The sequence below is a fragment of the Bombina bombina genome, chromosome 4, assembly GCF_027579735.1.
Source record: "Bombina bombina isolate aBomBom1 chromosome 4, aBomBom1.pri, whole genome shotgun sequence".
NCBI lineage: Eukaryota > Metazoa > Chordata > Amphibia > Anura > Bombinatoridae > Bombina > Bombina bombina.
Genome location: NC_069502.1, coordinates 753803970 through 753819891, shown reverse-complemented (window position 1 = coordinate 753819891; position 15922 = coordinate 753803970). Strand labels below are relative to the sequence as shown.

At 36.1% G+C, this 15922-nt stretch overlaps 1 protein-coding gene across 1 annotated transcript in view; it reads right to left on the bottom strand.

The window, feature by feature from the left end:
- KIF26B (kinesin family member 26B) overlaps nucleotides 1-15922 on the bottom strand; it is a 559622-nt gene that overhangs the window by 99954 nt on the left and 443746 nt on the right. The window contains exon 6 of the mRNA XM_053711042.1: nucleotides 10058-10258. Coding sequence (XP_053567017.1) covers nucleotides 10058-10258 — 201 coding nt within the window. The remainder of the gene's footprint in view (nucleotides 1-10057; nucleotides 10259-15922) is intronic.

Genomic DNA, 15922 nt, shown 5'->3' with positions numbered 1-15922 from the left:
AGGTCCACTAACTTACTTGAATTAAATCAAGGGGCACAGAAAAATACATTAAATTTATTTTTAGGGACAAAAATGTAGAACATTTAAGTTATTTAAAACATTTGACAGTTGGGGGAACTCTTTTTATGAGTATACAAACCAAATATAATTCAGTAGGAATACCTCGCTTTACAGCGCTTTGCTAATACAGAGCTAATATGGAGCTGAAGTCCAGCCTCCAAGGATTTTAAAACAGTACTCGTCACAAGATTGTGAGAAAGACGACTGGCAACATATTGTTATTCGCACTTAGGTCTGTTTGCAGCATTGCAGTGTAATCCGTGTCTCAAGGTCGTAGTCTGGCAAAGATTACAACATTAATTGTCACAATTTTACAGGTCCTCTACATTTTTTATTGAATACTGTGCTGTGCTAGTGTTAAACAAACCTAGCACTATTATACACCTAATATATATATGTTAGTTCAAACATGTTTTCAAGTTTTTAAACGCAGTGGCAAGTGAAAAGAAAAGCTCCTTGCTCCGCTTTAAGTAGTTTTTTTGCTTCACTGTGGCGCTTTGGTCCCTAACCTGCTATATTAGCAGTGTATTCCTTTAATCAGTTTTACTAATTGAGAATATCTTCTTCTCTCGTTATCTCTTCCAATCTTGCATTCGCCTTTGTTTTATCTGCCTGCGTTATTATCTCCTTTACATTTATATGTGCTTTACCGCACAAGGTAGGGGACATTGTAAGAGAAAAATAAAATGTACCACTTTATGTGTATAAGCCCTTTGCATGGGTTAAACACATGCAGTAGTTTACAATGGGCACTAGTATTAAAATAAAATGCTGAAAATTGTATTTTTTACATTAGAATGTCCGTTTAAGGAACTTAGAAAGCATACTTAAAAGAAAATTCAAGTCAAAATAAACTTTTATGATTCAGATAGAGCAGCAGTTTTAAGACAATTTACTTCCATAATCACATTTTGCATAGTCGTTTTATATTCACACTTTCTAGGGAACAAGATCCTACTGAGCATGTGCACAAGTTCACAGGCTATACGTATACTAGTCTGTGATTGGCTGATGTCTGTCACATGATACAGGGGGCCGGAAAATGGGAGAAAAAAATTAATTTGTCAGAACAAAAATCTACTGCTTATTTAAAATTCAGAGTAGGTGTTATGGTATTGTCTTTTATTATGCACTTGTTAATTATGTAATTCTACTGCATTGAGTGGTCCTTTAAAGAAAGGTACTTTATGCATTAAAGTAAAGATGGGGCCGATTGAGCAGTAATACGGCACTATAAGCGGTTCACAAGCATGCATTTTGTTAAATTCTTTCAGACTCACAATATTTTCCCTTTATATAGAGTATGCCATTTTAAGAGACTTTTCGGTTAAAGGGACAGTCAACAGCCAGGAAAAGTTTATCCCATACTTTAGAACCACAAAATAAAATGAGCCTGCACCGCATCCCATCTTCAATACCACTAACGTTATAAGTCTAATCCACGAAAGCCCATACACTTTATAGTGGTAGATATGGCTGCCAAACTCCTCTCCCTCCTCCTCCGTCCCCTTCTTTTTTTAATTCAATCCTCGTTCATAGGGACGCTGCTCTATTTCTAATGCGCATGCATTCAATTTTAGTCTGCTCGCTATTAGAAATAGAAAGTGTCTCTGGGAACACGGGTAAAGAATCTAGCCTAGGATTTGATTCTGATTGGTTGAAGACTTTAAGAAGAAGCCTCCTACGTAAAAGTGGGGGGAGTTTGGCGGCCATATCTACCGCTGAAAACTATATGTTCATTCGAAGATTAGACGCATAACATTAGTGGTATTGAAGATGGGATGCAGGCTCATTTTATTTTGTGGATCTAAGATATGGGATAAAGTTTTCCTGGGTGTTGACTGTCCCTTTAACTTCTATTATAAAATGTGTTTTGTTCTTTTGCAATCCTTTGTTGAAAAACACCTAGGTTGGCTCAGGAGCGGCAGTGCATTACTAGGAGCTAGCTGCTGCTTTGTGGCTACACACATACTGGGCTAGATTACGAGTTGTGCGATAACTGCATCAAATAAAAAAATATTTTAAATAAATTTGCATTTAAAATTTATAAGGGCTCAAAGATATGAGGTCTCGTGTGTGTGTGTGTGTGTGTATGTATGTATATATATATATATATATATATATATATATATATATATATATATATATATATATATATCTTTATCTGCATGTATGTATATGTATTTATATGTGTATATATGTATTTACAGACATATATACACACAAACACATATGTACACATATATGGACACATATATAAGTGCATTGTAGCCCTTTGATTTCAAGTAGCTGAAAACATGAAAAATCATATTTATGCAATATGCATATTTAATAAAATGTTTAACTGTGTATTTACTGTAAGTATTTCACATTCCAATGTTCTTCACATAGGGGAATATGTTCTAATTATTTTTAAATAGATATTCCTATATATATCTATGTGTATATATATACTGTATATATATATATATATATATATATATATATATATATATATATATATATATATATATATATATATATATATATATAGGTATATATTTAAGTGTACCAAAATACCATTTATATATATATAATATTTATTTATGAATAAATAGAACATATTCTTCTATGTGAAGAACATTGGAATGTGAAATATTACTATTTCATGTTGGGTTAGAGCACTTGAGAAAAGCGATTGGGTTTGCACACGAGTATGGGTATATATTTTTTTCCCACTTTTGTGCTCCATTGAAGTCTATTGGGGATACTTGAATGCAGTTGCGATATTCGGACTTTGGCTTTTTGCGCGCATCGGGTTAGCGCTTGTTTGAAAACTTTTTACTTTCAACTTGTACTGTGTTTGCTACCTGACACGTGCTTAAAGCTTACTTCTAGCGGAGTTAACTTGTGAGCGGGAGTGCAAACTACAGTTCCACTCATAATCTAGCCAACTTTATGTCTCTTTTCATTGGCTGACCAGATGCGTTCAGCTAGTTCCCATTAGTGCACTGCTGCTCCAGAGCCAGCTTTAACTATAGTAATTATATGCAAGCAAAAATGCAATATTAAAACACATTACAGTGTTTTCTTTTTACACATTTATATCCCGTTAAGTGTTTGATAAAAACAAGAAATGAGTGTCCAATTAACTCCTCTAAAGTATAACAACGCACTGCTTCATTTATTGCGGCAATAATTCTGATATTGATAATGGGCATGAAGAGCATGAAAAAAATACACTGCTAATATAGCAGCTCTAGGAAAAAATGCATATAAATAGAGAAAACAAAGCCATCTCAAACAAATCAACAAAATCCAGCTAGATTACATTTTTTAACGTGCCAATTATTATAATTGTTATTATTTTTTTCTACAAACTTGTTTTAAATTAAAACAGAATTCGCTCGCTCACTGAAAGACATTAATGCATGTTTGTTTTTATTGTTTTTTTTATAAATCTACATTATTACGGACCAAAGAATTAGGAACTCTGGAGTATAAATTAGAAGCAATTTCATAAAAGAAAATTACATTTTAATAGGCCTCTTTAAAGATATTGTTTTTAGCTTGGAAATTATGGCATTTTGTTCATATTTGGCTAAATATCTGATTTGCAACACTATTGTTGGCTTTCAGATGTAATTTATCTACTGTTTCTTTGTGTGCCCTTTTCATAATGTTTTATGCACATTCAACCTCTTCAGGATGGAAATGTGCCATCAAGTCAATTTAAAAAACAATTGTAGAATTTTCAAGGTTAGTGGAAAAACTTATAGCACATTCTAATTTTTTATAGTGTAATCAAATAAAGAATAGAAAGTAACAAAAAAGACTTCTACCCAAGTAATAATAAATCATAAATAATAATTTATTGTGTTAGTAAAAAGCAAAAATATTTACTGAAGGTCTCTGTTTGCCATAGATATGCTAGGGTTGTCTGCTGTCCTACACCAAAATCCTGGACCACCTGTAGGTGACTATAGAAGGGTTGCCATCTTGGTCATATTTTCCTGGACATTTATGAGTTACATATGATGCAGGGGGCACCTGGGCATCTGCACACCGGGGCAGCACAGGTATAATGACCCTTGGCAGCACTGTTCATGTTCCTCTCTGCATACCCTGCATCATGTGTAACTCATAAGTCTCCAGGAAAACATGGCCGAGGTGGTATAGGTAGTAGGTGGAGGTCATACAATGGCCACTCGCAAACTTTCCACCTTTGACCTTGCTATATATAATTTTCACAACAAAGCAGTAATTTGATCCCCTTGGCTGGCAGTGACTCAGTAATCAATGAATCTATCTCTTTGGTTGCCAATAACATAAACACACAACAGTGATGTGACCCTCTTTGACAGGCAGTAGCACACCACACTACACACAAATCAGTGTTTTTACACTCTTCAAGACTGTTAAAAAAACTGTGACAGGGATTTTTTATTCATGCTTGGCCACCAGTAACAAATAAAATAGTATGTCTGTAGTGTTGCTTCTTTATGAGCTATATTTGTTATACACACACACATAGGAGGCTTTTATTACTTAGTTGCCACTCAGCAGACTTAAATAAAATGGACATTTAAGTACTAGAATTATTGGGACAATACATTTATAGTATAACTGTAGGAAACATTTTAAAATCATTTAAAGGGATATGAAACCCAAAATAATTTTTGTTGTGATTCCGACACAGCATATATTTCTTTTAAAGTCTCAAATTTACTTCTATTATAAAATTTGGATCTTTTTGACTAGCTAATAAACCACAATGGGCCTCTGAACTTGATGTCTATACTCCACTGGAGTTAATTAAGAAACATTTACAGTATTCACTGTTAAGACATTTTGTTACAATTCCTAGAGTGTTTCAACAACGCCACAATGTTTTAAGTGTTTTTAATTTTTTTATGTTGGTACTATGTTACCAGTTTTAATTGTCATTTTTAAAAGCTAGGTTTTATTTCATGTCCTCACTCAGATATAGTTGATTTGCTGTTCTGCTATGTGTGTGCCATAATAGGTAACCTCTTTTTTCTTTTTCATATTGAGTCATACAGACCTTGTCATTAACCCCAAGGCAAGAACAGCTAAACTAATTACCTCCTACACATCAGGAGGGTCTGCTAACCTTATTAACTACTACTCTGCCTAATAATTCATTGGAGGACTCAATAGCTCTGCAGTTTTGTCTTTGCAAGCCTCCATAATACAGCAGCAGTGCAGCAGGATTTTAGCTGAGGAGTGATTCCCGCATGATTATCCTTTGGATCACAGATATCTGTGGAAGCACTGGGGGCCCGATCCGATATGCAGCGTCGCCCGCAAAAGCCGGCGACGGCTAATTTTGCGCGGGTTTGGTATCCTATATACGGCGTAACCTAGAAGTTACGCTCGTATATTTCTGCCTTCGCCCGTAGTTTTTTGGGCCATAGACAGGTATACCACACCCGCGCAGTTTGGTATCCAATATACAGCGTAAGGACTTACGTGGCGAAAATGGAGAAATCTTACTCCATTTTCACCTCACCACAAAATACAGTCGTAGTAAGCCTTACACTGTGTATTGGAGCCCTGTAACTCCCTAAACTAGCTGCAAAATAAAACCTAACACCTAACGCATGCGCAATGTCTATCTACCTGTCAACCGCGATCCCCCGCCGCAATCCCTAATAAAGTATTTAACCCCTAAACCGCCACTCCCGGACCCCGCCGCCACCTACATTAAATGTATAACCCCTTAATGTGATCAACCTACACCATCGCCACCTACATTACATACCCCCTTATGTGAGCCCCTTACACCGCCGCCATCTACATTACATACCTCCTAATGTGAGCCCCTTACACCACTGCCATCTACATTACATACTCCCTAATGTGAGCTCCTACCCCGCCGCCAGCTATATTAAAATTATTAACCCCTAATCTAATACCCCTACCCCGCCGCCAGCTATATTAAATTATTAACCCCTAATCTAATCCCCCTACACCGCCGCCAGCTATATTAAAATTATTAACCCCTAATTGAATCCCCCTACACCGCCGCCAGCTATAGTAAATACATTAACCCCTAATCTAATCCCCCTAAAGTAATCACCTCTATTACCAGCCCTTAAAAGGGCCTTTTGCGTGACATTGCCCCAAAGTAACAGCTCTATTGCCAGCCCTTAAAAGGGCTTTTTGTGTGGCTTTGCCCCAAAGTAACCAGCTCTTTTACCAGCCCTTAAAAGGGCTTTTGGCGGGGCATTGTCACAAAGAAATCTTTTGCATATAATCTAAATCCCCCTATACCGCCACCACCTATAATAAATGTATTACTCCCTAATCTAATCCCCCTACACCGCTGCCACCTATATTAAATAGATTAACCCCTAATCTGACCCCCCTACACCGCCGCCACCTATATTAACTATATTAACTTTAATTATATTAGGGTTAATATAGTTATTATATTATATATATTAACTATATTAACCCTAATTATATTAGGGTTAATATAGTTAATATCGTTATTATATTATATATATATATTAAGTATAATAACCCTATCTAACTCTAACACCCCTAACTAAATTCTTATTAAAATAAATCTAATTAATATTAATATTATTAATTAAAATATTCCTATTTAAATCTAAATACTTACCTATAAAATAAACCCTAAGATAGCTACAGTGTAATTAATAATTACATTGTAGCTATTTTAGGGTTTATATTTATTTTACAGGTAACTTGGTATTTATTTTAACTAGGTACAATAGCTATTAAATAGTTAATAACTATTTAATAGCTACCTTGTTAAAATAATTACCAATTTACCTGTAAAATAAATCCTAACCTAAGTTACAAATACACCTACACTATCAATAAATTAAATAAACTACAAATATCTAAACTAAAATACAATTAAATAAACTAAACTAAATTACAAAAACAAACACTAAATTACAAAAAATAAAAAAAGATTACAAGAATGTTAAGCTAATTACACCTATTCTAAGCCCCCTAATAAAATAACAAAGCCCCCCAAAATAAAAAAAATTCCCTACCCTAAACTAAATTACAAAAGTTAACAGCTCTATTACCAGCTTTTTGCGGGGCATGACCCAAAGAAATCGGCTATTTTGCCTGTAAAAAAACCCCAATACCACCCCCCAACATTACAACCCACCACCCGCATACCCCTACTCTAAACCCACCCAAACCCCCCTTAAAAAAACCTAACACTAAGCCCCAGAAGATCTCCCTACCTTGAGTCGTCTTCACCCAGCCGGGCCGAACTCTTCATCCAATCCGGGCGATGTCTTCATCCAAGCGGCAAAGAAGAAGTCTTCCATCCGGCGATGTCTGCATCCAAGCGGCAAAGAAGAAGTCTCCCATCCGGCGATGTCTTCATCCAAGCGGCAAAGAAGAGGTCCTCCATCGGGGCGAAGTTTTCTTCCAAGCGGCAAGTTTCCTTTAAATGACATCATCCAAGATGGAGTCCCTCGAATTCCAATTGGCTGATAGGATTCTATCAGCCAATCGGAATTAAGGTAAGAAAATCTGATTGGCTGATTCAATCAGCCAATCAGATTCAAGTTCAATCAGATTGGCTGATCCAATCAGCCAATCAGATTGAGCTTGCATTCTATTGGCTGTTCCGATCAGTTTATTTAATTTATTGATAGTGTAGGTGTATTTGTAACTTAGGTTAGGATTTATTTTACAGGTAAATTGGTAATTATTTTAACAAGGTAGCTATTAAATAGTTATTAACTATTTAATAGCTATTGTACCTAGTTTAAAATAAATACCAAGTTACCTGTAAAATAAATATAAACCCTAAAATAGCTACAATGTAATTATGAATTACATTGTAGCTATCTTAGGGTTTATTTTATAGGTAAGTATTTAGAATTAAATAGGAATATTTTAATTAATAATATTAATATTAATTAGATTTATTTTAATAAGAATTTAGTTAGGGGTTATTATACTTAATATATATATAATATAATAACGATATTAACTATATTAACCCTAATATAATTAGGGTTAATATAGGTGGCAGCGGTGTAGGGGGGTCAGATTAGGGGTTAATCTATTTAATATAGGTGGCGGCGGTGTAGTGGGATTAGATTAGGGGGTAATACATTTATTATAGGTGGCGGCGGTGTAGGGGGATTTAGATTATAGGCAAAAGAGCTGATTTCTTTGTGACAATGCCCCGCCAAAAGCCCTTTTAAGGGCTGGTAAAAGAGCTAGTTACTTTGGGGCAAAGCCCCGCAAAAAGCCCTTTTAAGGGCTGGCAATAGAGCTGTTTACTTTGGGGTAATGCCACGCAAAAAGCCCTTTTCAGGGCTATTTGTAGGGTTAGACTTAGGTTTAGTGGTAGGGATAGTTTAGTATTTTAGGGGTTAATTAATTTAATATAGCTGGCGGCGGTGTAGAGGGATTAAATTAGGGGTTAATAATTTTAATATAGCTGGCGGCGGGGTAGGAGCTCACATTAGGGGATAGTTAATGTAGCTGGCGGCGGGGTAGGAGCTCACATTAGGGGGTAGTTAATGTAGCTGGCGGCAGGGTAGGAGCTCACATTAGGGGGGTCCGGGAGCGGCGGTTTAGGGGTTAATACATTTATTATTAGGAGAGTGAGGGGGGATAGCGGATAGAGGGGTATACGTGTCGGGCTATGTTTGTGAGGCGTGTTAGACAGTACGGGTGATTTTATAACTTAGTCAGGTTTTGTAGGCGCCTGCAGTTTCTAAAGTGCCATTAGTCACTGGCGACTCCAGAAATTTGTACTTACGCAGATTTCTGGACATCGCTGGTTTATCTGACTTACGGCACTTTAGCATCTGACGGCGCCTTATATTGGATAGCTCGAGCTGAAACTAGGGGCAACGGGGGTTCCCTTGCTTGCACCGCAAACTACGATCTATATCGGATCGCGCCCTGGAGCAACAGGGGGAGCTGGGTAGCTGCAGGGGCCATGGAATTTGAGTTAACCCTTTAATTATTGAGTCATTTCCACCCCTGTGCTGAGCTGTTTTGCAGTTTTTATATGCTGCTCACATTTAGGCCCCAGTGTAAGCCATTTGTCAGTAAGAAACTAAGATATTTTATGAAGAACTTTTCAGGCCTTTAAAACAAGGGGTCTTGGGGGTCTCTAGGCTTTTTAGATGGCCTGTAATAAGGGTATATATGTGTAAAGTGCATTACAATTTTTTTTAGAAATGAAATGTGCGCCTAGATTAGCTTTCAAATGGTGGGACTCACGGGGTTTCTAGGGCTTGAGCTGACATTGAGGGATTTGACTACCAATCCCCCATCCAGCAAACTTTAGCCCTGTGGTCCTTTCCAGCAGGCTTTCAGAACTGAGTACGAGTATTGAAGCTCAAATCACTGGCGGTGCTGTGTATTGTGCCTGTAAATAATTAATTTGTGTCATACAAACCACTGCCGAATTTCTGAGAAGTTGTGTTGTTTGACTACTATTGCATGGGCCCTCAGCATATTTGTGTATGTAGCTGAAAAACTGTAATATGCTTTACAAGAAGCATTTTTGCTAATGGAAGAATAGTGCAAAATTGCTTCCATTTAAAAATGAAATGCACCCATGCACATTTCAGTTTTGACATTTCTATATTTTTAAGCCTAGTTTTCATGATTTCTCCTTATGGAGTTATTAGGCTATAACTGTAATGAAACATAATTAAAGGGACAATAAAGTCAAAATTAAACGTTTATGAGTCAGGCAGAACAGCAATTTAAGTAAAAACATTCCTATTTACACCTATTATCAAACTGTGAAAAGTCGTTCTATATGCACACTTTCTGAGGCACTAGCTGATTGGCTGATAGCTGTCACATGATACAGGAGGCATAGAAAGGTTAGGAAATTGCATTGCCTTTTTTATTATGCATTTGTTGATTATGCTACTCTATTGTATATTATGGTGCTTTAACAATGTAAAAAAGGGTTTTAATACAATCCGAATGGGACACGAAAACTACATATTTAACTTACCTGTGAAGCATCCTGAGGGAACACAGCATCAAATGCAAACATCTTAGGTGGTATCTGACTTCCCCTCTTTTGATTCTGACCTCCACAGGACAATGGGTCATATAGAGTGATTTGCTTCTTGCGTGTATCAGCCTTCAAGAAAGAACTGGAGTCTGTAGATTCTCCCACAAGCGTGGAACATATTCGCACCATTACTTTCACCTGTAGGAGAAAAGCAAACCATTTATACATTACATGTAATTGGGACACTCGGCAATGTAGAGAATGTAATTTGTTACCTAATACAGTGGGATACAAACAAATTGTAAATAAATTTGCAATTTTAATGTAAAGGTCACTGGTTAAGAAACATCAGGTTATTATTTTAGATTATCTTTTGATCAAATTATGCTTTTAATTTTTCTTTAACAAAACAAATATATTTTTTGTCAATTTGTATAAAAAGATATTTTCTTCCAATTCATTGTCATATAATGAACAAATTATGAGACCTCCATGGTAAAGACATGAGTGTGACATCATGTTATTTAAATAGTATGTTATTTAAAATGGTTTGGGTGTCATGTAGCTATAGAATACAAGGAGTATTTCAAACAGAGGGGCCGATTTATAAAGACCGCTGCTCCTTAACTCGTTCGCCACCTCTGAGGTAGCGGACAGCAATCCGCCAGATTGGGTTGATTGACACCCCCTGCTAACGGCAGATTGGCCACGAATGTGCAGGGGGCGGCATTGCATAAGCATTTCACTAGAAATGCTTGTTTAATGATAAATGCCGACAGCGTATGCTGTCGGAATTTATCGATGTGCGGCGGACATTGTTAAATCGTCCCCTATGGGCAATTTATAGTTAAAGACTGCAGAGATTTCAGAACCACTAATTAATTATTCTATAGTTGTCTAATATTCATAGGATGTTCAGATACTTAGTGGCCCTATGGGGTAATAAAAATATCAGTACTCTTTGCTCATCTAAGGTGGTTACTGAGTATATTGCATATGCTCAGATTATTTGACCAGAGAACAAAGGTATAAAAAAGGTTTTCCTGGGTTGTATGAGAGAGACACTTTTAAAATGCCTATATAACACCAAACAACACTATCAACAGTGTCCTGTTTAAAGGGACACTCAATCAAAATTAAACTTTCATTATTCAGATAGAGCATGCCATTTTAAACAACTTTCCAATTTACTTCCATTAACTAAATGTGCACAGTCTTTTTATATTTAAACTTTTTGAGTAACCAGCTCCTACTGAGCATGTGAATGGCTGATTGATATCACATGGTACGTGTATGCATTTGTGATTGGCTGATGGCTGCCACATGGTACAGGGGGAGTGGAAAAAGACATAACTTTTAAAATTGTCAGAAAAAAAATCTACTACGCATTTGAAGTTCAGAATAAGTGCTATTGCACTGTCTTGTTATCTTGCATTTGTTGATTATGCAAATCTACTGTGTTGACTGGTCCTTTAATACCCAAGGACATTGATAGGGCCTATAAATGTATAGATTTTAGTGGGGTGTGGGTGATCGGAGGTGGGAAAAGGCTAGGCTGTTCAGGGTGGGTCTTTAATATCTGTGGCACTGTTTGGTCATCTGAGGTGGGTAAAGCTCATACAAATCAGGAAATGCAAGAGTGGGACTGAGGAACATTCTAGAATATTAAACTAGCGACTTGATTTTCTGGCACAATGCAATTATAATTAATTAGTGATATGACGTGTTTCGGGCACCATGCTGTTAAAGGGACAGTCTAGGCCAAAATAAACGTTCATGATTCAGATAGAGCATGTAATTTTAAACAATTTTCCAATTTACTTTTATCACCAATTTTGCTTGGTTCTCTTGGTATTCTTAGTGGAAAGCTTAACCTAGGAGGTTCATATGCTAATTTCTTAGACCTTGAAGGCCACCTCTTTTCAGAATGCATTTTAACAGTTTTTCACCACTAGAGGGTGTTAGTTCATGTATTTCATATAGATAACACTGTGCTCGTGCACGTGAAGTTATCTGGGAGCAGGCACTGAAGTCTGTCAAAAGAACTGAAATAAAGGGGCAGTTTGCAGAGGCATAGATACAAGATAATCACAGAGGTTAAAAGTATATTAATATAACTGTGTTGGTTATGCAAAACTGGGGAATGGGCAATAAAGGGATTATCTATCTTTTAAAACAATAAAAATTCTGGTGTAGACTGTCCTTTTAACATAATACCATTTTACCGTGTAAGATTGTGGGATCATCCAATTACAATTAACCAATGTCATTGTGCATGCTTACAAAAAATCTCAAGTTCTGTAATTCTAATGTAACTGTTATGCATTGATGTGAGCACATAAGCTGATAAAAAATGAATGTTTGGAGCGTGTGATATTTGGTTGCAGTCCTAAAGTGCAGCGAGTACCCATTCATGCGTGAAGTAACTGGTGCCAGGAATTTACAGCCCCAGAGCATCCGTCTCAGATGCTTTTTTTTTTACAGAACATTATGAAGATCAAAAGCAATCTGCTGTTTTAACATATTTACAGTGTTTTATGAAACATGACAGCAGCTACTCAACATTGTTCCAATTAACTATGTCAAAAATATTCCATTGTTCCTTAAAGGCAAATCCCATCTTACAAATATATCACATACTCTTTTATTTGACTTTTTACATTTATAGTTATTTACACTCATGTACTAAATTACAAGACGTTTGTGCCAAAATATATTTTAATGGGATTTTAGCATTTTTTAGATGATTTAATCTAACAAAGTTCCTACATAATTAAAGGGATACTAAACCCAAATTCTTTCTTTCATTATTCAGATAGAGCATGCAATTTTAAACAACTTTCTAATTTACTCCTATTATCAATTTTTCTTTGTTCTCTTGCTCTTTTTATTTAAAAAACAGGAATCTAAGCTTAGGAGCCGGACCATTTTTGGTGCAGAAGCTGGGTAGGGCTTCTAACCACCAATCGGCAAGCGCTCCAGGGCCAGCTTCTAAGCTTAGATTCCTGCTTTTTCAAATAAAGATAGCAAGAGAACGAAGAAAGAGTGATAATAGGAGTAAATTAGAAAGTTGCTTAAAATCACATGCTCTGTCTGAAACATTAAAGGGATAGAAAATCCCCAAATTTTCTTTCATGATTTGGGTAGAACATACAATTTTAAACAACTTTCCAATTTACTTCTATTATCAAATTTGCTTTATTCTCTTGTTTGTTTGTTTTTGCTGAAGGAACAGCAGTGGACTACTGACAGGTACCTGAGAATGATTAGCCAATCACAAGAGACAAATGTGTGCAGGCACCAATCAGCAGCCAGCTCCCACTAGTGTTGGATATGTGCGTATTCTTTTTCAACAAGGGATACGAAGCACATTTGAAAATAGAAGTGGATTTAAAAGGGTCTTAAAATGACATGCTCTATCTGAATCATACAAGTTTAATTTTGACTTTCCTATCAGAAAAAAATTGGGTTTAGTATCCGTTTAACATACAGTTTGTGGATATTTTACTTTATTTCCAATCCTTGTGTCAACAATTATTTTTTTTTCACATAGGGGTTAATCACAATCTTAAATAATTATTTCTGAAGTTCGGCCCGTACTGTCAGTGTGCTTTTAAAGGGGCATTAAACCTATCAAATAATGTTATATAATTCTGCACATAGTGCAGAATTATAATTATATAACATTATTTTCTAGGTTTACTGCACCTTTAAAATTATTACAATTTCCCAAATCCCCTGAAGCTCAAAATCTTTATGCCCGGAAAAACAGCACAAAATAGTTATCTGTGTATTTAAATCTGGCAAAAAAAAGAAATGCACACAAGTGTAAAAGTAGATATTGTTTAAACCTTAATTAATGGAGCAGGGAGTGTTTGTATCTGTTTGGTGGTGATGTCATGATTGTGATCAGCGGCAGTAACATTATGTAAATGATCAAGCAGTGGATTGTGATCAACTCCTTACTTAGCCAAACAATCATTGGTCTTTTTTCCCATACAATGAAACATCTGCTGAATAGAAAAGTTTAAGCAATATTCTTGTCCACAGGACTCTGTTGTACTAAGCCAGGGGTTTTCAAACCTGTCCCCAGTCCTCTCTAATAATAAGGCAGATTTTCAGGACTACCTTGAGTGAGAGAAGATGTATAACCATGTTTGCTAATCAGCTGATTATTTCACCTGTGCTCCAGTTCCTAGTATCACATTTTCTTGATTCTCTTGGTATCTTTATTTGAAATGCAAGAATGTAAGTTTAGATGCCGGCCCATTTTTGGTGAACAACCTGGGATGTTCTTGCTGATTGGTGGTTAAATTCAACCATCAATAAAAAAAGTGCTGTCCAGAGTACTGAACAAAAAAACAGCTGAGATGCATTCTTTTTCAAATAAAGATTGCAAGGGAATGAAGAAAAAATGATAATAGAAGTAAACTAGAAAGTTGCTTAAAATTGCATGATCTATCTAAATCACAAAAGAAAAAAATTGGGTTCAGTGTCCCTTTAACCTCTTTATATTACTAATTGACTGGATGACACTCAACCCCACTTTGTGCAAGGGGTTTGTGCGTGGCTTCCAGTCCAGCAGTGTTTATACAGAGTGGAGAACTACAAGTTCCAATATATCATAGAAAGAAGTTGTTAAAGAATACTAGGGATGTGCATTCAGCAGTTTCTTTAGCTGCCGAATGCAGAAGAAGGCGGCTGGTCACGGCAATCAACTATTTTCAGAGCCGGATTGCTTCTTGTGAAAGTGCAACACACTAAGATCAGCGCAACTCCAGATATAATGTATAACAGCACTTTTTGTTATACATTAGCAAGAGCAGTAGATGGCAGCACTAATTCATGTCATATAGTGCCCCAGACATGTGCACACTACCTATCTATATATCTCTTCAACAAACAATAACATGAGAACAAAGCAAATTTACTTACAGAAGTAATTCTCTATCTGAATTAATGAATGACCGACGCACGTGGAATTACCTACGAGCCAGCACTGATTGGCTAAAATGCAAGTCTGTCAAAAGAACTGAAATAAGGGGGCAGTTTTCAGAGGTTTAGATACAAGGTTATCACAGAGATAAAGTGTATTAATATAATCGTGGTGGTCATGCAAAACTGGGGAATGGGTAATAAAGGGATTATCTATCTTTTTTAACAATAACAATTCTGGTGTAGACTGTCCCTTTAAATGTCTTTTTTTTCACAGATACTCAGAACTCTCACATTTCTATGGATCATAATCAAGTGAAACCCATAAACAAATCTTAGTATATTACATACTACTGGGTAAACTCATGTGTGTTACAACGTGGATCCATAAGCTAATAAGTGTCAGGATCCATAACTTCATTACTTTAAAGAAACATTAAACACTAAATACATTGTATAAGCATAGTATTGAGGTTATTTGCCTCCTCACTCTAGTCTTGGGTGCCACTGCATTCCAGTGCTGATGTGTTTGCACATGTGCAGTAACTCTCCTTCAGATACCTGCAGTCTAACCTAGGTTCCAAAATGGCAGCACCCATAAATAGAAATAGGTGCATAAAATATATTTAGTGTTTAATGTCCCTTTAATTTTAGTTTAAATATATAAACATTACATACTGATTTATGGAACTAGTCTCTTCATGGCAACAGGAAATTGGAATTTTATGCTTGAATTCCTGCTTGTCATTTATTCCTTTAGTCCAAGGAAACACATTTCACTAATGCTTTGCAATTAATGGTCTTTACCCTGATACCACTCATAATTATCATGACCATTGACATGGGCCGCTGGAGATATAGCCACAATCCATTTAAAGAAAAAATTTGTGCTTTACAGACCAATCTCCATGATAACAAATATGTTTC